The 26254-nt window shown below is 32.6% G+C and overlaps 1 protein-coding gene across 1 annotated transcript; it reads right to left on the bottom strand.

The window, feature by feature from the left end:
* Positions 1 to 2120: 2120 nt before the first annotated feature.
* Positions 2121 to 26014, bottom strand: LOC128169722 (multiple epidermal growth factor-like domains protein 10; the record flags this gene model as incomplete). Its single annotated transcript, XM_052835813.1, is given in 14 exon segments — positions 2121 to 2237; positions 2240 to 2448; positions 3361 to 3498; positions 4159 to 4290; positions 9266 to 9397; positions 9491 to 9628; positions 10187 to 10324; positions 11359 to 11490; positions 11798 to 11935; positions 22825 to 22956; positions 23080 to 23217; positions 23529 to 23666; positions 25602 to 25733; positions 25877 to 26014. Coding segments are annotated over 14 exon segments (1952 nt in total), but the record flags the coding sequence as incomplete, so codon positions are not given.
* Between the last annotated feature and the right edge of the window lie 240 nt (positions 26015 to 26254).

The raw sequence follows: 26254 nt of genomic DNA, 5'->3' as shown, positions 1-26254 counted from the left end.
ACTTCTGTTTGATCTTTAAAGACTTTGCTTCAACGATGAAATTATCTGAAAGAGAACACTACACTAGTTGTAAAAATGAAACCATTCATATGCTATATTCTAGAATTTGAAAATATATTGTGTTTTTTAATTTATTTTGTTTGCTTACCAACTCAACATGGCTGGTTTCTTGAGAAGTTTCTTCCTTCGTTTGCGGCCAAGTCTGTACGGTGAACGGAATGTATGGCAATGGACAATCGACAAATAAATAAACATGTCAAACATTATTCTGAATTCATAGGATTTTAAAGACGACAATTGAGACTTGTAAATGTTTAATCAGCCAATTCGTACAAGCAACGGAAAAACGGTTCTTGCTAAAGATAAATACGTTTTAACATGGTGTTTTATGCTAAGTTACATTAACATTAACAGTATTAAAGGTAGATTTCAAGTGATTCTTTAAGAGCGGCACCGCCTTATCTTTACATTCATGTAACAACATGCATTAGAATATTTGTTCAATGCTCAAAATACACTATTATGACGAATTTAGTGAAAATAAATGATATAAAACACAATTACATTTTTTTTTTACCACAAAAGTTTTCCATAGCTCGATTGAAACAATTAGAAGTATTCCAAAACGCGTTGTTTACCATAATGCTTACCACGAACCTTGGATGTTTCTTGTTGTTAGTCGTCAAATGACTTGCAGGTTACATTCATCCGGAACTATCAAAAGGTGATGCGAGATGATGAAATCTCTGATAAATAAATGTTGGTATTAAATATTTGATTGAGTATTTGGCCTGAAAACATTCTTTAAAAAAGCTGCTTAACAAGAAAAGAAATATTTTTGTAAAAATAAATTAAGCAATAACGAAATAGTTTTGTAATAAAATTAATTACCAGCGGATTTGCTGGTGTGATGGATATTCAAGTCACAAGTAGGTTCTTATCTCTTCAAAGGTTTGTGATTTCTCCCAGTGCGTAACCTCTTTGAAGACGTAATTTAAAAAAAAGTATAATTGAAAAGAAAACTGTTGATATTTGTTGAACATAAAGCATCTGAAATACGTTTCTTTGCCTAAATATACGTTGCTTGACTTTTTTGTCAATATATATATATATATATATATACCACGCTAATTTGTTGAAAAAAACATATATGATATTGTTATATAAAATGATTTCTAAATAAACATATTGTCTTACAAAAATACATAAATATATAAAAAAAATCTCAAAATTGATGTATCATGACGATAAAAAATAAATAGGAATAAGATAATGTAAAGTTATCAAGGACGAGAAAGATAAACATGAAGTTGTAGAAATTTTTTAAATTAAAGCAAAATTGTTCGTGTTTAGTCAAAATTGCGCTCTTAAAATATTATAATATGAACAAATCTTTTTCGGTTGTAATCAGTACAATTAAAAAGGGTTTTAATAATCAAAGTTGCATTACTTACCAATAAGCAATTCTTGTTCTTCTATCTGCTTAATACCTACCAGTTATACCTCAAGGATACATGTGTCATATTTAAAACAAAAAACGCGTACAGTGAATTCCCGAATCGATAATTTCATATTATAAAGGCAGATTGGATTTACACCATTACGATAGAACCAACAATGTGTATGTAGGCTCTCTCTCTCTCTCTCTCTCTCTCTCTCTCTCAGTTTCTCTGCCTCTGTCTCTCTGTATGTTTCATATTGTTTTTTTGTTTTGTTTTGTTTTGTGGACACTAGTTGTTTGTTACTGGTGTAATATTGACCAACAGCACACTCTTTGATATACGTCCAACATTAACTGCACACAAACTGATACACTTTTCAAGATCCGCTACTTTGTTGAAGTGAAATTTAGTACATTGTATTTGTCAGTTGTATTATGCAAGATGACTTTTCTGATGCGCCATTAATACAGTTATATGAATGCAGAGTAAAGTTGTGACCTTCATAATGACTTTCATTTCTTTTTGTGTGAAGACTTTGTGAATCTGCTTACAGTGTTCGTGTTGAGGTGTATATATTTAGGAGTGTAACAACATATCGACCGTTTTGTACGTTGTTACTACCTACCATATATCAAACTGCAAATGCATAGATCATGATTAGTAATGCTTCAAACATGTTCAAAACATAACATTTATTAAACCTGTTTCGAGTATTAACAATTCTTTCGAAGTTCTATCCTGCATCAATGATTTGAAGTCACTTATAACTGAAAAAAGGTATATTGTCAAAAAAATATAGCTTCTATGGATATAAAATATGAATAAAGGTGTATCATATCAACAACAGAGACACATTCAATGCAAGCTAACCTACCTATATCACAATAGTCTCCCATCCAGCCTGGATTACATCCTCTGTCACACACACCATTCACATTGTTGCAGCCCGTACAGTTTTCGTTACATACACCAGTGCAATCGTCTCCGAACAATCCATACGGACAGGCTGTATGACATAGAAAGATATGCTTGTTATAGTTTTTAATCACGCAAGACAAAACATACCTAGTCTACTTGATTTAAATCTGAAATATATTTGGTTACAAGACAGTAGGATCTTGAACTGTAGTCAAAATCCATATTACCTCTTACATCCTTGCTATCAATAAAGTAAACCAATGACAATTTATATATTTTTTTTCAGAATAAAAATCTATCATTGTGTTCCTATAAATGAAAAATATTTTCCCAAAAATATTTTTCATTTCTTACAATTTCTCAAAAGTGGTTTTCCTGTCCCAGATCTAAAAAAAAGAAGAAGAAAAACTTGCCCCCACCCCTTAATGTATCCGCTCTGCGTCATCTAGGTGTTTATGCAGGGTGTGCACTGAGGCCGTCGTAAAAGACCTGAAGCGGACACAAAGTAAACAATGTGAAAGCCGACGAATGTTTCGAATGTTTTCTGTTATGTTGTGTTTAATCTGTACTGTAGAACGTTGGTTGAAATTCTGACATTTAATATGTGAGGTATATCTCAATGGTTGATTTTATGAATATTTTTTTTCCCAGTGGAGAAATTAAAAATGGAACCCCTAATGTTATACTGCATACGCATGAAAAATGGTTTATGTTTCTGCACACCATCTATTCCCGGTACCATATTGGAAAACTGAAAGTCAGATTTAATCGAATGGAAGAAGATAGGAGTTTAGCAAGGCTTCACAAGAATACAAAACTCATCCCACACATTTCATGCACAGCACTTTCAGATAAATTGTTCCAGATAAGGAGTAACCAACTAAAATTCCTTTATCTATCTATCTATCTATCTATCTATCTATCTATCTATCTATCTATCTATCTATCTATTGAAATGATTAATTTATGTGTTTATATATTTTCATGTAGATGTACGTACGTGTTTTACACACATCGCCTTCATAACCAGCATCACATCCAGTCAAGCATGTCCCGTTGGTATGAACGCACTGGCTCCCATTACGGCACCGACCACATGTTTCGCTACAGTCAGCACCATACAATCCGTTGTCACAAGCTTTTGGATATAAATGCGAGTTTGGGTTTGCTATTCAGGTTTTTTTTTGGTAAGTTTTGAGAAAGAATTATGAATTTCGTCTATGGTGTACGCAGTTTAAACAAGCACTGCAAGTTATGGTAAAAAGATAACCGTACTATATAATGTTTAGTATCCGACACTTGAAAATAAAATAAATAAAAAAAAGCATAAGCATTGTAGAAAAATAAAGTTTGAAAGCAATGTTTATGACACAAAAATTTAAAAAGTATAAGTCAAGCCTTTAAGACATTTGCCAAGATCGCTTTTTAAACAAGTTGGCGTAAATTTCTCATTAATGATTCTAACTGCACCCCTGTATTTAGTTTTATGGATGGCAATTGATGCGTTCTATAGTTGTTCAGAATCCGAAATCAGTGATAAAAAAAATAGTATCAGGAGTCTATGTGGAATTTATAGATGAACAAATTTTAAAACCGAGAGAATAAGTACAACTAATTTTATAAGTAATATTCCGCATGTCTGTTTTACGTTTATTTCTACAGCCTTTAGTATGAATTGAAATTCATATAGTATTGACTAACCAATTGTCATAAAACAAACTTTAAATCTAAAGAATATGCAATAATTATATAGTAAATATACCAACAACGGAAAATTATGATTAATGAGCTAATCTACCTATATCACAGTAGTTTCCCCTCCAGCCTGGATGACATCCTCTGTCACACAATCCATTCACATTGTTGCAGCCCGTACAGGTGTCGTTACATTCACCTGTACAATCTTGTCCGAACAATCCATACGGGCAGACTAAATACAACAAGAGGCCCATGGGCCACATCGCTCACCTGAACAACAGTTCCTTGTAACATTCTATTTCATAGCATATGTTATTTCTATTTTAAACTTTGAAACCCTTTCTGGGGCCCCAGTATTGGTCCGGGGTTTATGATTGGCTTTAACAACTACACTGTTTGAGGATCCTTGCATTGTAATCTCACAAACTGTAGCATTGTAGTTCTCAAGAAGAAAATTTTTAAACAAACTCCATATATATTTCTATCTTAAACTTTGAACCCCATCTGGGGCCTCAGTATTGGTCTGGGGGTCTTGGGGCCTCAGTATTAGTCCGGGGGTCACGATTTTACCAATTTAGAATCTACAATAGCCAATGATTCTTGCATAGTAATCTCACAAACTGTTGCACTGTAGTTCTTGAGAAGAAGATTTTTAAACATGTTCCCTATATATTTCTATGTTAATTTTGAACCCCTTCTTGGGCCCCAATATTAGTCTGGGGGTCACGGCTTCCACAATTAAGAAACTTTACAATTTGAGAATGCTTGCATAGTAATCTCACAAATTTAAGCATTGTAGTTCTCCTCCATAAGATTTTTAAACATGTTCCCTCCTATCTTTCTTTGTGAAACATTGAACCCCTTCTCCTGGGGCCCCAGTATTAGATCGCTTCTATATTTTAAAGTTTTCACTATTTGAGGATCCAAGTAAAGTAATCTCACAAAGTATGACATTGTAGTTCTCGAAAAGATTTTTTTAATCATGTTTCCTATATATTTCTATGTTAAATTTTGAACCCCTCTTGATGCCCCAGTAAAAGTCCGAAGGTCATGATTTTAACAATTTAGAATCTACAATTGCCAATGTATGCATAGTGATATCCCAAACTGTTGCATTGTAGTTCTTAAGAAGAAGATTTTTAAACATTTTTTTTTATATATGTTAAACTTTGAACCCCGCCTGGGGGCCCGGTTTTGGTCCGGGGGTCACAATTTTAACAATTTTGAATCTTCACTATACATACAAGCTTATGTATAAATTTTGGCATTTCTGGTGCAGTGGTTCTTGAGGAGATGATTTTAAAACGTTTATCCTATTTATTTCTATGTTAATCTTTGAACCCTGCCTGGAGCCCCAGATTTAGTACGGGGGTCATGATTTTTATAATTTTGAATCTTCACTATACATACAAGCTTTTGTATAAATATTGGAATTTCTGGTGCAGTGGTTCTTGATATGAAGATTTTTAAACAATTTTCCTACATATTTCTATGTTTAAGTTGTAGCCTGGACCGCCTGGGGCCCCGGTTTTGGTCCGGGGGTCACGATTTTTACAATTTAGAATCTTCACTATATATACAAGCTTTTGTGTAAATGTTGGCATTTCTGGTGCAGTGGTTCTTGAGAAGACGATTTTTAAACGTTTGTCCAATGTATTTCAATGTTAAACTTTGAACCCCGCCTCTGGCCCCCGTTTTGGTCCGGGAGTCACGATTTTTATAATTCAGAATCTTCACTATTATAATATATACAAGCTTTTGTGTAAATGTTGGCATTTCTGGTGCAGTGGGTCGTGAGAAGAAGATTTTTAAACATTTTTCCTATGTATTTCCATGTTAAATTTTGAACCCTGCCTGGGGCCCCAGTTTTTGTCCGGGGGTCACGATTTTTACAATTTAGAATCTTCACTATATATACAAGCTTTTGTGTAAATTTTGGCATTTCTGGTGCAGTGGTTCTTGAGAAGAAGATTTTTAAAGACATGCACCCTATTTTCACTGTTTCGTAATTATCTCCCCTTTAAAAAGGGTTGTACCCTTTATTTTAACAATTTAGAATCCCCTTTTCATAAGGATGCTTTGTACCAAGTTTGGTTAAATTTGGCCCAGAGGTTTTTGAGAAGAAGCACAGGATGAATGACCATCTTTAAGTCCTCCTTAAAGATAGCTTAAAGGTGTTTAAAGGTAGCTTAAAGACGATCTTTAAGCCACCTTTAAGCTACCTTTAAGCTATAAGTATTGCTTAAAGGTGGCTTAAAGGCAGCTTAAAGACCATCTTTAAGCCACCTTTAAGCCACCTTTAAGGACAACTTATAGGTCCTTAATGTCCAAACTTCTTTAAGCCACCTTTAAGCCACCTTTAAGCTACCTTTAAGCCACCTTTAAGCCATTAAAAAAAAATTAATTCAATATTGTGCTTAATTTCCAGCAAAATGTATTAACTTTATGAAAGAAAAGGTATTAAAACGGTTTTTGTTCTAGAAAGAAAAATGAAAAAAAAAAAACACAAAAAAAAACCGGCCACGGCGAGAATTGAACCCAGGACCCTTAGTTTACTAGCATCACCACACATCCTCTGCGCCACGGCAACTTACATAAATATGCACGTTTTTATATCCGATATATCAGTGGATATTGAATCACTGTATTGAATGTGTTTACTTGAAAAGATTTTGACAAACCATTCAGTTTGTAACAATCACTTATATCTAATTTATAAATTACATGCATGCATGTATTTAGAATGAAATACGCAACTTGGTCTTCAGTGAACAAAAATATATTATACCTAAATGGAAACCGTCAGGTTCACTATAGTCATCGTCTCAAGCCACGGGTTTTGTGTCCATTCTATATCCACAAATAGAATGGACACAAAACCCGTGGCTTGAGACGATAGGCTTTCTTAGTTAATAAATTTAAACCGAGTAGATATACGTTCATCTAATTAATAGCTATAAAAATGTAAGAAAGAAAATGAAATCATTTCTTTTATTAAATGCATTGATACTATTAGGGTATTTGTTCAATTTCCCGCAATTTCCCGGTTTTCATGATCGCGGCGCCGTTCCAATATGTTTAAATATTTACATGTAATTGTATGTACATGTACATGATTTTTAAACTATCAATTCTATAACAAACAAAATTACCAATTACCGGTGACGTATTTACTGCATGTGGCAATTGCAAATGACTTGTACATACAATTGTATGATGTGCCAGGCCGGGTATATTTGACATATTTACCCTTATACATATATTTAAATAATCAACCCCTATTTATGATCACCGGTATATTAATTAATTAGCCTCAAGATTTTACTCTTACATACATGTATCGTTAATTTGTAGACGTAACATCTTTGAAACCCAGAGCTAGGAAATAATACTTTGAAAATGAATTACAAATGTAAATTAACTTTTATTCACTAGACTTATCGTATACTCGTACATACTAAGATTCAACGCCTTTAGAAACCCTGACGTGCACCAGGCACACGACACACCTGTTGTGTATATCTTGTATATTCTGTGTTAGTTCCAGGGGTTTTCTTAAGTTTGACAAACAATAGACTTTAATTAGATATACACAAACATGCACCTGGGCACACGACACAACTGCTGTGTATATCTTGTATATTCTGTGTTAGTTCCAGGGGTTTTCTTAAGTTGGACAAACAATAGACTCTAATTAGATATACACAAACGAACAAAACTATGTCTAGACAAAGCAGTAATATCCTGCCCGATATAACAAAGGCAGTTGAGAGTCTTTTCATCTTTAACATGTATCTAGCAGATCTAGAGTTAGAAATAATGAAAATTGAAAAAAAAAATACAAACCTTAAACCGATTAACAAATTAAATCATGCATTTTTGGTTCATTATCTTTATTTTGTTTAATAACCGGATGAACTGAGAGAGAGAGAGAGAGAGAGAGAGAGAGAGAGAGAGAGAGAGAGAGAGAGAGAGAGAGAGAGAGAGAGAGATTTTTTTCACCGATTAATTTATAATAGGAAACAAACATACTTTAATTAGTTTTATGCACATATTAAGATACAGAGACTGCGCTCATACCTACAAAAATTTTGAAACCCCCCAAAAATTGTAAAGAATTTTATAACGGCAATCTGTGTCCATCAGAGCGGTGCTGATGATAGCGATCTGTGTTTAATGGAGCGACGATTAAAACCGCCTGGAACACCCCCCCCCTTCCTTGGAAATTATATTATCACTCGGATGACCCACTCCCATCTCTATAAAAGAGTTTTTGCATTTAATATATGTTTTTATTGTTCAGCTTGATCAATATTGACTTAAAGGCCACTTAAAGACAGTGTAAAGGCAGCGTAAAGAGAGCGTAAATGCCACTTAAAGATGCTTAAAGGTGGCTTAAAGGTAGCTTAAAGAAGTTTGGACATTAAGGACCTATAAGCACTTGCTTAAAGGTGACTTAAAGGCGGCTTAAAGGTTGTATAGCCTTTAAGCTCCTTTAAGTCACCTTTAAGCCACCTTTAAGGACTTGCTTAAAGATGGTTTTTCGCCCTGTGAAGTCAAAAATGTGAAAAGTTTACAGACGGACGGACAGACAGACAGACGGACGGACGGACGGACGGACGACGGACAACGGGTGATCAGAAAAGCTCACTTGAACCTTCGGTTCAGGTGAGCTAAAAACAGATGAGATCACAATGCATACAGTTTTCTTTAACACGAATTCCAGATGTTTGTCTTATTACGACAAATTACACAATAAGCAACTTTCTTTTTTAACGCATATCTTCACCGATTTAATCACTCTATCCTTTTGATGCGCGGACCTCAAATGTAACAGTAAATGACATTTTGTCGTTCTAAGACCAAATCAGACAAAAGATAATAAAATGTGCAGTACTTTAAAAGTTAAAAGAAGTGACAACAGATTTTGTTACAAATACATTTCAAACAGACAGCATATGAAAACCTTTGAAAATTCAATCTGTTTCACGCACTTGCTATATTTTGTATATTTGAAAATTACTTTCTAAGATTAAATAATTTTATCAAAATGTACAAAGTATGTTAATATTAAACTTTGCAGTTAAAGACTATGTCTGTGATTTCTTTTTCAATAATAAATCGTCTATACTGCGTTTGCAAATGATAAGGAGACAGTCTGTCCTTGAGAGAAAAGAAGTAAATCAACGTCGATTTAGATAATTTACCTTCTTGGCAAACATATCCCGTGAAGCCTGGTAGACACCCTTGATCACACACACCATTGACATCATTACAATCATCACACGTGTCGACACATTTCATAGTGCAGTTTGCTCCAAAAAAACCACGCTGGCAAGCTGACGACGAGATGAATAATACTCTGAGTGAATATAAAAGATGGGAATTCTTAAATCATATACGCTGATTAGCTTTAAACGATTGTTACTTACTTATTTTACACAAGTCCCCTTGAAAGCCAGCAATACATCCGGATAGGCATGTTCCATTAGTATGAAAGCAGTGGTTTGCCTCATGACAGTACCCACATGTTTCATTGCAGTCAATTCCAAAGGATCCTCTGTCACATTCTATGAATAATTTTATTTTCGTTAAATTATAATTTAATCCATAAGAAATAAATGGTTTATAAATATGCTTCATTTTATGTTATCTATATCTCAAATATAAGACGTAGATACAAAAAGATTTGAAAAAAAGTTGTATGACTTAACGTGAAATTTGAAATAAATTCATTCACAAATGTTTAGTTCAAATAAAATAGTACATAATAAAGTTATCATCGCCGTATTATTGAACCCCAACAAGCCGGATCACGGTGATCCGCGTCTTGCAACGACAGATGATTCGGGCCTTTGGATCAAGTTATTGATACAATAATAGATTTTTGTCATTGCCTTAGACGATGCCATCTTTAAAATACAAATAATTGCACAATCTCACGATATTTGATAGATATAAGTAATGAAAATCATATTACGGAATAATTTTTATACAAATTTACAATTTTCTGCAAAAATGTAGGATAATAATTGTGATTTTGACATTTTTGAAGTTTAGTGTCTTATTTAGAAAAGTGGATAGAGAGGTTTGATCATATCTCATAAACGCTCAACTTATAAACGCACGTGTTTTACACAATTCCCCCTGATAACCAGCAGCACATCTAGTCAAACATGTTCCGTTAATATTTAAACAGTTCTCTACATCACGACAGTGTCCACAGGTTTCGCTGCAGTTATCACCAAATGATCCTTTAATACAAGCTGGTGAAACAGAAAAAAAATGTCATTTAGAAAAGCAGATATATTGTTTAGTCAAATATTCTTTTTAATTATATTAATTTTATTTAAAAAATATTAGTATTAAAGTTTAATCAAATAGTTTGTAAAGACCTGCGAACGCTAACGCCCGCTTCCCGCCTACATTATACATCCATATATTTTGGAATTTCTGTCAGATATTCAAAAACTTAGTTTTCTACTAAAAAGTATAATCAAATCCTAATCAATTTATATCAAAATAAAATTTGTAATCAAATTAATTATCTTTAAACAAAAGTTTTGCTAACGCGGGGTCTTAAAAAAATTTCATTGAAATCGGTCTCTATGAGTGACGATTTTTTAGCGGCCAATATGTGCATAATAACTTAGTTATACCATATATACGATATATATTAATGTAAGATTTCATTTTAATTCATATCTGTTAATTAGTTTTCGAAAATTTACAAAGCAAATTTCTTTTTTTGGAATGCATTTCGGTCTGTAGACATATGTCCCCCCCCCCCCCCCCCCCCCGTGAAACAACAAACCCTTTGGTAAAAATATGCTAAATAACAGATACTAAATCCCCTCAAAAGGAATTTTTTGTTTCACGGGGGGGGGGGGGATGTTTTAAAAAACATTTCCGTTTTTCGTTATTTTCTATTATGAAATGAGCTATTTTAACCAAAAAAACAAAGTTATCTCTCTTTCTTTGACCAAATCATTTATATTTAATGAAAATATACATAAATGTTTACATTATCATAAAAAATAACTTTGATTAGACAACTTTCAAAAAATGACTTTTAGTTAGGCGGCTAGACAATGCTATCGTTCGCAGTTCTTTAATTTCATAACAAAATAAAGCAGACATGGCGAGAAAATTCTTAAATGATTTAACAAAGTTTTGAGCATTTCTGCACTTTTTCTTTATGCTTCACGTTTTTATAAATCCGCTTTTAGTCGACAAAGGCTAGTGAGCTAAAAAGAACATTGTTTACATTCCTACAGTATGTCTTTAATTTCTAAATTACCATCTTGACACTCTAATCCCTGCCATCCGGGGTTACAGCCAGAATCACAAGAACCATTGAATCTGTTACAACCATCACAGGTGTCGTTACATCTGTCATCACAATGCGGTCCAAAGAATCCGTGTGGACAAGCTGCATTTATCATAGAAATTATGAGCCACAAATGTATACAGGACCAATGTTTTGCATTCATTTAACTGAAAATGGCACTAAAGCCAGCTTAAAGATGATTGAAGGAGACACATCACAACAATTTCATATGAAATGTTTATTGATATAAGTAATATCAAAATCGGATAGTTTAATACTTCTGATCCAAAATTAAAAAGTTTAAATTATTTTGTAATGAGTTTTTTTTTTAAATAGTCATCATACATTTTGATTAAGGGTTGATAGGGTTAGCTCTGACATTCATACCTTGTTGGAAGTTATTACTCACGTATTTTACACAAGTCCCCGTGATAACCATCATCACATCCAGTCACACATGTTCCATTGATATTGAGACACTTGTCTACGTCACGACAGTGTCCACAGGTTTCACTGCAGTTATCTCCAAATGATCCTTTATCGCAAGCTGTTGAAAGAAAATTTGAAATGCTCTAAACAAACCAAAGTTTAAACTTTTTTTATGATATATAAAAATTATATTTGAAACTAGACTCTTGTTGCAAAAGCAACAAAAAGGTCTTCCGTTTTGAAATACATGTATCAATTTAACTGTAAGATATTGCTTCTGTAACAGAGAAAAAAGTGGATATGATAATTATTGTGAATGATATATACGGACGTTACTTACATGTAAAACAACGAGAATGAAAAAGAAATAAATTTTTGAAGTACTCTCTGTGACGACCGGAAGTAACGCCGAACTAAACAAAAATGTTAACCATTTGTACAATCATAAGTTAATCTTTCCTCAAAGTTTGGTTGTTTACGTCTCTGCCAAATCTAAGATCTCTTTGAAACAATATTTTTGTGTCGGGACCGGAAACGAACAAACGGAAGTGATTAATAAATACAAAAGCTGGTATTTCCTATACATTTGCTCAGCGTACATCACTGTTTGTCAAGCTAGATGAAACACCCAAGAAAGTCAGTTAACTTGTTAAAAACATGATTTATTTGAACCCATCCGGTAAAAACCGGAAGTGAGAGTTGACAAAATTAAACCCGTTAAACACGTCCCCAATCAAATTTCTATCAATCATGAAAGTTTCGTGTCTAATTCGCTTACAGTGACAAAAATCTCGCGGATATCAAATTTGTAAAAAGAAAAGCTACATAGAAACATTTGAGATATCTCACCGGAAGTAAACTTTATTTGCTAATTTAACATTATATAGATGACATATGTAAGATTGTATACTGATATTTTCATTTTATGTAAAATGAATAAAATATGAAAAAAAAAACAAATTTTTGAAGTGCTTACGGTGACGACCGGAAATTACGCCGATCAAAACAAAATAGTGTATACACATGTACATACATAGGTCTATCATCCCACAAAGTTTGATTGTTCAAGTCGTCACCGTTTTTAAAATCTCTAGGAAACAAGGTTTTTTGTCTCGGGACAGGAAACGGACAAACGGAAGTGTTCAATGAAAATGAAAGTTAGTATTTCCTAACCATTACACAACAGGACTTTATTGGCTATCAACATATCTTATATTGTCAAACAAAAACAGTTAAACTCTTAAACAACTTTAATTGTTTGAACTCTTCCGGTGTGGACCAGAAGTGACGGTTGACAAAATGAGAGCGGTTAAACACATCTTCTATCAAATGTCTATTAGCAATGTAAGTTTTGTGTCTTGGTCACATACAATTTCTGAGATCTCGCTGTAATAATATTTGTTTTAAAAAGAGTACCTGAGATATTTGAGATATCTCACCGGAAGTAAAATGTTTTTGTTAATATGTGATAGATGACATATGAAATTGCTTATACTTATATTTTAATTTTGTGTAAAAGAAATATAATGTGTTTAAACATAATTTTTTAAAGTGCTTCCGGTGACGACCGGAAGTTACGACGAACAAAACAAAATAGTTTAAACACATTGACAACTATAGTTCTATCATCCCTTCAAGTTTGGAGGCTTTATCGTTTCTGAGATCTCATTGTCCATAGCTTTTTGTCTCGGTATAGGAAACGGACGACAGGAAGTGAATTTTGAAAAAATGAAAAAGGCCTGGAGATATTATCGTTCTTTATCAGTCCTAAAAATTTCAAGAAAATCCATCCAGCCATCTCTGAGAAATCTGGTTAAACTTTTAAAAAACTTGATTTGTTTAAACTCTTCCTGTGTGAACCGGTAGTGACGGTCGACAAAATAAAAACGGTTAAACACATCTTCTATCAAATGTCTATCATCCCTGTAAGTAAAAAAAACGCCTGGAGATATGATAATTTTCTGTCAGTCCTGAAAAGTTCAAGAAAATCCATCCAGCCATCTCTGAGAAATCTTGTGGACAAAAAAAAAAAAAAAAAATAATAATAATTGACTGCCGTCACGAGAAAAGGGCCTTTAAGGTCAAAATTTCACAAACTCACTTTTTTGTCAATTCCGATTAGTCAACTCTTTCTGATTACAAATATACAAGGATATCCAAGATCTTGTGTGTTTAAGCATTTTATGACAATTTTAGTAAGACATGTTAACACGACTTTGACGTAGCTCGTCGAAAACGTCACGACGTCAAATTTTGTTTTGTATTATTTTTTTTTCTATACTTCCTTTCATCATCTTTGTTTGAAATAGAATTAATAAATGATTTTCTACAATTCTAGATTTCTTACAATTTTAACAAAAGAGAACAAAACATTTTGAATGTCCAGATATTGTTAAAGTTCTGCAGCTAATCCAGATACACTTCCGATGAATCCACATGCAATAACCCCCCCCCCCCCTTCCTTCACCAGAACATAAGATAGAGGATATTTAAAGAAAACAAATATCAAACATCTCTCCAAACTTTAAATATATCAAAGTTATTGAAGCTGCCAAGAAGCAATTAAGCAAACATGTAACAAACATAGATAAAGATGGTCAAATTTGATGCCGATGTTCCTACAATTTTGGAGCATTGTTAAATAATATACATAAGTTTATTTTCAAAAATAGAAATATTTATTATTTTTGATGAACCTTTTGCACGGAAGTTTTATCGCATATTTACTGATATTACTTCTTAAGTATCTCTATAGTTCTGACGCAAGATTAAAATCAGTAGCTGTTTTTGAAACTCGGAAGTTACATGGTGTTAAATTATTTTCCTGATTTGTCTTCTCTTTTATACGTTATCGGCACTTAGTTCTTATAAAATTACCGGTGAAAAAAAAATAGGCTTTGACTGCCTCAAAGAAAAGTTACAACAAAAATGTAGACAGTTGATTTGAGCGATTTTGACAAAAAATGCCATCTTTATTTTTTAATATTAAATTAATTTTTTAATATTAAATTTACATCCACGTAGCATGATTCCCTCTATTCTTACGAAAATTGATTGTAATTCACAGCTGTATAGAAACAGACAGGACTGAAATCTACTCGGTCCAGTTCTAACCATGCAGTTTATCGATCGGTAAAAATCTTCAGCAACATAAGAAAAATCAAGGATTGCACGAACTAATTATGATGATGCCAAACTCAAATTCCCGTATAAGACTGACGCTTTGGCTACAGCTTTCATCTAAGGTACTGGTGTACATTAGCAAAAATTTAGGGCTTTTACTTACTTTTAACGATCAATTCAGCTCATTAATTTGTCAAAAAAAGATGTAAATATAAACAATAAAATGCTTTCTTCTGTGATACACGCGAGCTATAAAGATAGCCACATTACAGAACGTGGGTTAAGTTAATTTTTACATGTTGACTAAATTTAATTTTCTTATTATCGATGTTACACGATGAATGAATAAATCTATCTCTCTATCTCTCTCTCTCTTTCTCTCTCTCTCTCATTAAATACAAATATCGGCCAAGTGATTATCAATTTTAAAAAATGAAAATATTAAATAATAGTCGTTTGTAGAGTAAACATTGACTTCAGTATCGTTGAAATTTGTTTCTTGTATAAAAAAAGAAAAGATGAGAAACATGAAGATGAATTGTACGTCCATGCATGTTATTAATTGTAAACTTTGCACATGTAGTGTTTATATTTAAGGAATAAGGAATCATTCTTTGAGTATTATGAGGTGATAATTTCGGTCGGGGTTTGATCAAATCCAATAAAGCCAGAAGGGCTTTATGATAGATTTGATCACGCCCGACCGAAATTATCACCTCATGATATTCAAAGAATGATTCCTTATTACTTATATTTATATAATTTTAAGCCATCGAACGATTAGATTTTTAAATATAAATAAGCAAACCCCTCTGGCGCCTCACTTTGGCGTCGTTTGAGGTTATGGGTTATATACTACAAAATTGATACTTAGTGTTATCACAGACAAAGACACTGGAAAATGTAAATATTTATCGATAAACGTGAATTCTTATTTATTTATAAAACGGCAATTTCATCGAGCTGATATCAAAAGTATAGTAGTATAATGACTGCATTTACAAACCTTTTTTAGATGAAGGAATTAATATTGAATCATATACGAAACTGATTTGAGATGAATATAATCATACAAAATGCTATAAAACCATGAGTTTTAGACATGTTATAACTGGGTGTTTTTCACGTAAAATAGCTAAACAAGTACACACAACAGGTGGATTTGGGTTGTTAAATTGCACAAGAAAATAAAATATGTTGCACTCAAATAATTTCAAAAAAATTTGTACGGGTATATACTTTTATATTGATTTTTTCATGAAATCAAATGCGAAATATCAGAGTAGATTTTCACGCTGTCAAAATATTTCTCAAACTCTTCGAATCCGTTAGTTAAATGCGTTTCAAAATTTCAAAATTTCATCGCAAATTCTTTAGTATTAATAGAATTATGCGAGAATTATTTTGTATGTTGGCAGTAGCACTATAATTGAGACATATCCAATTCTCTCGTGTTCCTTCTGACTTATTTTAAAGGTGTAGAATCGTCTCCCGTGAGGTAAAACCAAATTTTATTTTACAAGCGATTTTTATCCACTGAAGTCAATATTTGTAAAAAAAAAAAAAAACATGAAAAAAAAACTTATTTTGCTTTTAATTTAAAAAAAAACAAGATATCTGTGAGCCAATGCTCACTAGTGATACCCCCGCTCTGATGTGAATATGCAAAATAAGCAAAGTCGACATTTAACAGAAAGCTGGCATCCGATTGGTACAGAAATATATCCCACAATATGGCATGCCTAAACAAATAGTGTGTTAAAATTTCAAGCATCTGCGATATATAGCTGCTGAGAAATCTTTGAGGAAAATTTGTTTGAAAATTTTGGCTAAAATAAACAAAGAACTCATTTAACAGGAAGATGATGTCCGATTGGTACAAAAATATATCCCATGATAAAGCATGCCTTAACAAACACTGTGTAAAAATTTCAAGCATCTCCGATAAATAGCTGCTGAGAAATCTTTGACGAAAATTTGTTTGAAAATTTTGGCAAAAAATAAACAAAGTCGTCATTTAACAGGAAGATGACGTTCGATTGGTACAAAAATATATCCCACGATATGGCATGCCTTCACAAACACTGTGCTAAAATTTCAAGCATCTGCGATAAATAGTTGCTGAGATAAATGCGACAGAAATTTTTGTTACGGACGGACAGACAGACGGAGAGACAGACAGACAGACGGACGGATGGACGGACAGACAGACACACAAGGGTAAAACAGTATACCCCCTCTCCTTCGGAGCGGGGGTATAATTAGTTGTTATCATTGTTTCTCAAAGAATTCTTATTCATTACATTTGCATTTCATTACTACTGTTGGAATTGTCTCCCCTGTTGCGCTCTTCTGTAGATAAGGTAAACTAGTCAGAATGTTGACAAAGCTATACAAGTTCAAGTTCAGGCAAAGTATTGAGAAATGCTTTGAGTGTTGTTAACATATATTATGATATTGAATGATTTTAATTGCATAAAAATTGTTCTGTCTTGTTAGGGTTAATCAGTGTATCACATATTGAGGTTTGAAGGAGACTTATATCTAGTCTAAACTGCCATTTTCTTTACATTTGGACGACTTTTAATCAAAATATACAAACCTGTGATAGAAGTGCAATTAAAATAGATGAAGGGGAAATCCAAGATAATCTCATTCACAGATTATCATATTTTACTCGAAAAAATCCACAGAAACGAAAAGTGATTTCTTACAAAGATTTATAATGGGGTATGTTGACATCATTCGGAATTCACTAGGAATGCCTCGTGCAATTTTTCATCGTTATCATTGGAGTATGTTGCAATAGACATCACATTATTGTACGTGTATATTTCACTGACATCTACGAACCACCCTGCAGGTGTAAAGGTTAGACTCCTATAAGCATTAATTTTGACTGTTTGAATTTATTAAGCAAACAAATAATTGTAAAAGTGAGTAATTGCACACCTTTACAATATGATTCGCTTTAAATTTTAAAATCAATATTAAATCACTTTTATCAATTATAAGTTTATACTTATACCTGTATGCAGTATCATTGCAAGTTTTGATCCGCCCGATGGAAGAATTTAATGATAGCTATAGTTCTTTTCTTCGATCCTTCTTTTTACATATTTTGTTTTATTGATCAGACTTTTTTCTACATGTAAGTTATAATATTCATGGAATCTTGAAATGATGAGGAGGGGACCAGGGTTTTGTTTTTTAGTTCTTGAGAATGTAACACAGTATGAACATCTGCAATAAATAAAGGGCTCTACTCCCTACCTCTCTATTAGCAGTTTATCTACTCTTGGAGAAAAATTAAAGTTTGTACAGTACCTTTTCTTAAAATTAAAATATAGCTGTAAAGGAAAAAAATGTTAGGTAATCCTTTCCCCCGGGGATCTCAACCTGTGAAAACCGCATATAAATATAAACATGAACTATAAAAAAGTTATCCCAAATATTATTATAGACAATCATTATAACTTGTTTTTACGGGATTGTTATTTGGGATGTTATTTAATCATAACCAATCATAAGAAGACCTGGTCACAGAATTATGAAGCAGTCTAATAAAAAAGTCAATTTTTTAAATCTCTGAATGTCTTGTAATAAAAAAATTGAAAAAATGAAATACTAATAAAATATGTCTCTATATTAAATTGCGCTGATATTATGCTGATATTTACAAATTTTAGGCGTAATTTATGATGTATTGTATTTTTATTAACGATTTTTCAGGTTTGATATTGGGTCCCTCCACCCCTTAAACAATAAAAGTTTAATCCTTTATACTCTCGGACAAAAATAATTACTAAATCTACCTTTTTGTATGATTATTCAATGTGATGGACATTCACTGGCAATGGGTTCCACACATTTAAAAAAATCGTCTGTTAAATTCAACATATATAATTATGTTTAATCATTTTTTTTCCATGGAGTTGATCTTTTTGTTTTTTCTTGTGATTTTGTTTGTTTGCTTTTTATTTTTGTTTGTTTGTTTTCGTTTGTTTGAGAGAGAGAGAGAGAGAGAGAGAGAGAGAGAGAGAGAGAGAGAGAGAAAGAGAGAGAGAGAGAGATTGTCAATCTTTAGTAAACAATACATATAATTACACACCAAAAGAGCCCGGCTTTAAGTACTTCAGTACTTTGAATTTTTAGCTTTGCCCCTGTAATTATTCGTGTATCCAATAGGTACTCTGCCTGTCTTTATGTATAGCATTAGCAAATAATGGGGTGTGGGGGTGTGTAAGCTTGCTTACTTTTTCTTTCATTAATAGTGAGATATATAAGATTAGATAGATAGATATAAGATAAGATAAGAAACAAATAGTTAATTCCCATTTCCCCATTATTTCTCGTGTTTTAATGGCATTGATTTAAAAAAAATCTGAAATGTGTTGAATCAACCCTTCAGTTCAGTAAAATATTGTTTGGCTCGCGAATATTTCGGGTTTTTCCCATAATATAAATGTGCCAATGGAAAGCTAACGCTAAACTACAGATTCTGGACAGTTTTTAAAAAAGAAAAATGTCCAGCTTTAGGACAATATATTTGCAATATTATTGAGAGTCAAAAGACATATTTTTGATATTTTGCAAAGATAAATGTTCTGATATAACTAAAAAGAGATTTAGTGAATTAAAAGCGCCACTTTTGGACTTTTTAAAAATGTATATGTTTACAATTTTACAAAAAGTTGGAAACATGCCAAATTCGTGACCTATCTGCTCTTAACAGAAAGAATATTTGGGAATTCTCACGAAATGATTTACACTAGTGTATCTTGTAAGTGCTACCTCTAAATGACTTTATGAATTTATATTTAAACTTAACTCAGAATTCTTAACAATAATTTGGTGAATTATGCACAATTTTATTCTTAAAAGGGACAAAATGCTATTTTTAGTAACAGAGCTGCAGAACCTAGTTTAGACTGACCACATCAAAAACAAGAGGCCAATTGGCCTTAACGGTCACCTGAGTAGCATATATCTCATACACAAACTTGTCTTCGAGTCTCAAATATGCATCTAATTTATTAAGTTTTATACTGGAGTAGAAAAATTTTAAATTTGTAATGACGACCACATTTCAAAAAGAACTGTGAAACCTATAATTTTGGTGAAAAACTAAAAGATCTGGTCTACAAAATCATGAATTCAGTTTTCCTTTCAGGTGTGTGGGAGATAATTTTTTAACGTTATATGCATTAACATCTATACATCCATTATGACCCTGCCCTAGAGTCAAAACCCATCCTTGAGGGGTCATGAAAATCAAAATTGCAGTAGAGGACTTCCTGGTAAACATAATTATTAGTCAGTTTTTTTATACTGATGTGTGAGAATAGAGAAGATTTTTAAACATTATATGCATTAACACAATATTGCCATATTGCGCCCCCCCCCCCTCATGTCCTGAACCCCTGACCCAGGGGCCATGAATTTCACAATTTAGGTAAAAGAGATTGTGGATATCATACCCATGTATTTAATTTTTTGACCACATGAGTGGGAGTAGAAAAGAAGATTTTTTTAAGATTTAAAAAGGGGTCATGAATTTCACAATTTAAGTAGATGCCCTCATGGACATCATAACCATGTATACAGTTTTTTGCTGACATGTGTGGGAGTAGAGAAGAAGATTTTTTAAGTTTTAAAACATTTTTACTATATGGCCATATTGGCCCCGACCTAGAGCCTGAACACCTTACAAAGGGGTCATGAATTTCACAATTTTGACAGAGGGCCTCATGGACATCATAACCATGCAAGATTTAATACATTTTTACTATTTGGCAATATTGGCCCTACCCTAGAGCCTGAACCCCTGACCCAGGGGTAATGAATTTCACAATTTAGGTTAAGGGCTTCATGGACATTATAACCATGCAACCAGTTTTTTCCTCACATGCATGGGAGTAGAGAAGAAGATTTTTGAAAATTTGGCTTTTTTGCATATTTGGCCCCGCCCATGGCCCCCCAGGGGTGGTAGAGCCATGAATTTCACAATTTAGATTTTTCTTACCATAGAGATGCTTCACACCAAAAATGGTAACGATTGGTCTGGTAGTTTTCAAGAAGAAGTTAAAAATGTAAAATTGTTAAAAATTGTCACCTGAGTGACTCAGGTGACCTAAAAATTTTGATGCAAATTAATTCATATAGATGCACACTGTTACACACAAAATATGAAGTTGATCAGAGAACCTTGCTCCCACCACCTTTTGCATGGTTTTCTCGCAGACATGCTCTTAAGTTTGACAGGTTTGGTTGAGAAAAATAAGAGACAGGCTGGTAAGGATAGGAACAAAATGAAGATTGTTATCGGAGACCGTGTAGAATGATGGAATAGGAGTTAAAACTGAATTTAACTTGAGTTTAAAAAGTTTTTATCATGAAGTTGTAGGGGTTTTGCTTGTAAGGTTCGTACGTGCTCCATCATAAGTTATGAACCACAAGTGGATTTACGTTTAGAGAAATTTAGAATAAAGAATAAATAAACTCTCAGTACATGCATCCCTCAGGGAGAGGGGGTATCCACCCATTTTACCCTGTCGTTGATACTAAAATGGTGTTTCATCTATATTACACATAATTAGCAATTTATATCGTTTTACATTAATGAATAACGAATGATAATGCTTCGGGTATCATCTGATGTAAGAATTATCCAATTTAAGATATGAAAAACGTGATTCAAATTTGTAAACAAACTGTTCTTCCATCGTGTTTTCAATACAAGGTTTTCCCGCACTCATGCGCAGTGGCGTTACAAATGGCCGATCACATTAATATTCATCAGACGTGTAGCAAAGTTTAGTGACAAATAACTAAAGAAAGAACATGTTTTACGGGCCTAGAGTTTGTGAAACGTCTAATTATAAGAAGCATGATGTATATTTTTACTAAAACTCATGTCAAAATGTTGACTCCAAATACGCCACATATACCTTTAAATTGAAAAAAAAAATGGGTAGGGAGTTGAAAACTGATAGAGAAAATTCAGACTGGAATATTTATAAAAATTGTAAATGAAACCTTAATGCTTTGTATCTTTTTAGTGCCACTGCCATTCATAAACTATTACATTATTAAAAGAGTCTAGTCATCTGCATTATTAATACAGATAAGAAAATCGCAATCACACTGTAAAAAACACTGTGATTCGCCTTAAATTTTCTAAAAAAATATCCAGTGGCCATTTACTCAAAAAGTAGTTCAGTGACCTACTTTTTGAAAGTAAAAATTAACACTACAATGAATGGTCTATAACACTCAATAAATGTTTTTTTCATTATCATCAGTGGATTTTTTTAATGCATAAAATATGCATTCGTTACGGTAATTGATACATGAACTATATGAGTCCTGTTCCCGTTGGGCTAAACCAAAATATTTTCTTGGATGATAACAACTCTAACATGATGACAATTTTTTTTTTTTTATATTTCGAAAATCGGTTTTGTTGCATTTATTAATCTGTTTCACACCATCATTACACACAAAATAAGATGTGAGCAGCGAGTCATTTTCTTGTATTGTTTTTATTTGATAATGTTTAAGTTTATTATTATCTTCGGAGGTGATAGTTCAGAGTTTGATAGAGGTAGACATCAGCTTAATTGACTTGGCGTAATCTAAAGACAGTAATAAAAAGTTTTCCTGACGAAATATATAATTTAGACAGTATATAGACCGTATATAGACAATATATACAAAAACACCAAAACACGACTGTTGAAAAAATATGATTATATTTCTTTGTTAATGAACACTATTTTTTTTTACATAATTTTACTTTCAGTACAATATATTGTGCCTAGTAACAGACAATTAATCAGTAAACAGTAACATTGTGCACAGCTTGTACAGATTGCTAATTACCATCTAGACACTCATATCCCTGCCATCCGGGGTTACAGCCAGAATCACAAGAACCATTGAATCTGTTACAACCATCACAGGTGTCGTTACATCTGTCAGCACAATCCGGTCCAAAGAATCCGTGTGGACAAGCTGAAGGTAATATATAACGTATGAATAAAAAGCAAGGTACATTTATAATAAATAATTGCCAATGCATCCACTTAAATGTAATTAAAGTTGATTTTTTTTTTAATGAATTCTTTTTCGACTTACGTGTTTTACATGTATCCCCATTATAACCAGCTTTGCATCCCGTTAAACATGACCCGTTAGTGTGGACGCACTGAGTTAAGTCACGGCAGTGTCCACATTTTTGTTGACACTCAGCACCATAATATCCTCGACCACACGCTTTTGGAAAAATACAATGCATACTTCTAAATTACAAGTTGGTCAATAAATGAACCAGTAATTAAAGCTGCTTGGTCTGATTTTATTTCAAATCGTGTACGCTTTTCAACGACGGCTATTCTAAGTATGTGTATAATAATGGGCATTGCAGTAGCTTTCCAGGTATATTTAGCCAAATTTCAATGAAACAAATATGTGCAATTTTTTATCAGCTTAAAATTTATAACATAGTAAATTGTATAATATTCTAGTTATTTTTCTAATTGATGGGCTCGATTGGAAGTTCATATCAGGTTGAACGTATTACTTACTTGTTTTACACAAGTCCCCCTGATAACCAGCAGTACATCCAGTCAAACATGTCCCATTTATATTGAAACACTGGTCTATGTCACGACAGTGTCCACATGTTTCACTGCAGTCATCACCAAATGATCCTTTATCGCAAGCTTTTGAAACAAAACAGTAATCATAATAAGAAACCATACAAAAGGTTTGTTGTTTATTAATTGAATTATATAGAACAAACATTTTGAAGAAGGAAACAAACTGATTCAAAACTAAAACTGATTGATAACAGAAACATTGATATATAATAGGAAGATTGTTTGTGCACTTTCAAGTGTAATACTGGGACGATTAAATAAATGTCCAAATATGCATTTACTGATTAATAACATAAATCTATTGGACTTTTTCTTTGTTTGGCGACATCAAAAATCTTATTGGGTGATACTTTTGAAAATCGGTTTCGTTGCATTATTTATCTGTGTTCTATGACACACAAAGTACAGTACCCGCAACGTTATTTTTTACAATCTTATCCTATCGTATCGTGTATCAATCCTATCGTATCGTGCGTGTATACTGTTCTATCGTGCGTTAATCATATCCTATTGTGCGTTAATCCTATCAGGTTTATCATTTTAATTTCAATAATTCTTCCGTTTATCCTCTCGTGTTAATCATTTCGTGCCTTTTCATAAGCAAGTTAATTTATTACTAAGTTGCAACTCGTTCGGTGCGCCGTATACGAATATTTATCGAACAAGAATTGTAAAATCCTATTCAACATTCCGTCAGGATACTATTTTTTAAATTTTTTAGATCAAAATTAATCAATATCATATGTAAATCATATCTGTTGACATTGAAATGAAAAACGAAGTTCTTAGAAACAAGGTAACATATTTACCTGTATATCGAATATATTAAATCGTATGCAGAGTGTATACCTGCGTAAACATTAATTTTTATGCAATATAATTTTGATGCATCATATTTTACAGAAACAAAACTATTTATGATATAATTTATATTTAATTAAAACCCAAGTTGTATTTTGAACCCGTTATTTTCCGTGTGATATCTTATTTCAGGCTGAAATGTTCTCGGCAATCAGCTAGGGTGTGTGGTGATGAAAACACTGTTAACAAATCGTACGCAGAATGTGTATCTGCGTAAATATTTATTTAACTTGACTGTAATAATTCGTTTTTAATGCATCATTTTCTTATACAGAAAGAAATGTACTTATGATACATTTTATATTTATTTTATACAAGAGTTGGATTTATATAATTAAACCCGCTATTTTCCGAGTGATTTAATCTCGGGCTGAAATATTCGCGGCGATCGGCTAGGGTGATCGGTAATGAAAACAATTTTAACAATACAGAAAATTTATTGATCATTAAAGCTCACAATTTTAGTTGAAAAAAAATTAACTGGTCATTTTTATACATTCTATACATGATGCAGCGATGATTAACAACTCGGCAATTGTTACTAAAAAGAAATTCCACGTAAATCTTTATTTGTACGTGTTCTCTCTCAAATTCTGCCATTATCAGTTTGTTCGTAAATATCGTTTAAAGCGATCATACGTTTATCAAACATCGTTTATCCTTTCCTACCGTGTATCAATCCTATCATATCGTGCGTGTATACTGTTCTATCGTGCGTTAATGCTATCATATCTTGCGTGAATCCTATCCTATCGTTTATCTTGTAAAAAATAACGCTGCGGGTACTGTAGGATGCAAGCAGCGACTTATTGTATTTTTTTAACTTGATAAAATACACTGAAAATAATCATGTTTATTATTATATTATGAGTAAATACTTCTGAATTTGATGGTGTTAGACATCGGCTAACTTTATTTGGTGCAATCTTAAAGCAGTAATAAAAAGTTTTCATGCAGAAAAAAGGAGTTTAGACAGCGAATTAAAAAAATACGACTTTGTAAAACTATAATTAATTTTTTGTCAATGCACATTTATTTTGCATCATTTGACTTTCGGTACATTATATTATGCCTAAAAACAGACAATTAATCAGTAAACAGTAACATTGTGCACAGCTTGTACAGATTGCTAATTACCATCTAGACACTCATATCCCTGCCATCCGGGGTTACACCCAGAATCACAAGAACCATTGAATCCGTTACAACCATCACATTTGCCGTTACATTCTTCTAGACAATCCGGTCCAAACAATCCATATGGGCAAGCTGAATATAATAAATAACATATAGATTAGATTTATAAACTAGATACATGTATAATAGATAATTGCTAAATCGTCCACTAAAATGTAATCAAAGTTGATTTTTTTAAAAACAATTTTCTTAAAATGTATTATGATTCTACTCACGTGCAACACATTTTTGTTCATGATAACCAGCTTCACACCCAGTTAAGCATGACCCGTTAGTGTGGACGCACTGAGTTAAGTCACGGCAGTGTCCACATTCCTGTTGACACTCAGCACCATAATATCCTCGATCACAAGCTATTGGAAAATACAATGTTTACTTACACAATTTGGTCAATGCAATGAAACGGTAATAAAAATACTATTTACCAAAAAAGAACAAAGAACTTTTTTTCTGTTGATATCTAAAACAAATGTATACATATATCATGTTAATATAATAATCAGCTAATACCAAAAAAATAATGTACAAAAACATTAAAAAAACATTGTTCTGAATACAACTCAATTAAGTTCAGAGTTATAGTCAGATCGTGT

This window comes from Crassostrea angulata, unplaced genomic scaffold, assembly GCF_025612915.1.
Source record: "Crassostrea angulata isolate pt1a10 unplaced genomic scaffold, ASM2561291v2 HiC_scaffold_190, whole genome shotgun sequence".
Taxonomy (NCBI): domain Eukaryota; kingdom Metazoa; phylum Mollusca; class Bivalvia; order Ostreida; family Ostreidae; genus Magallana; species Magallana angulata.
This window is presented reverse-complemented; position numbering and strand designations above follow the sequence as displayed.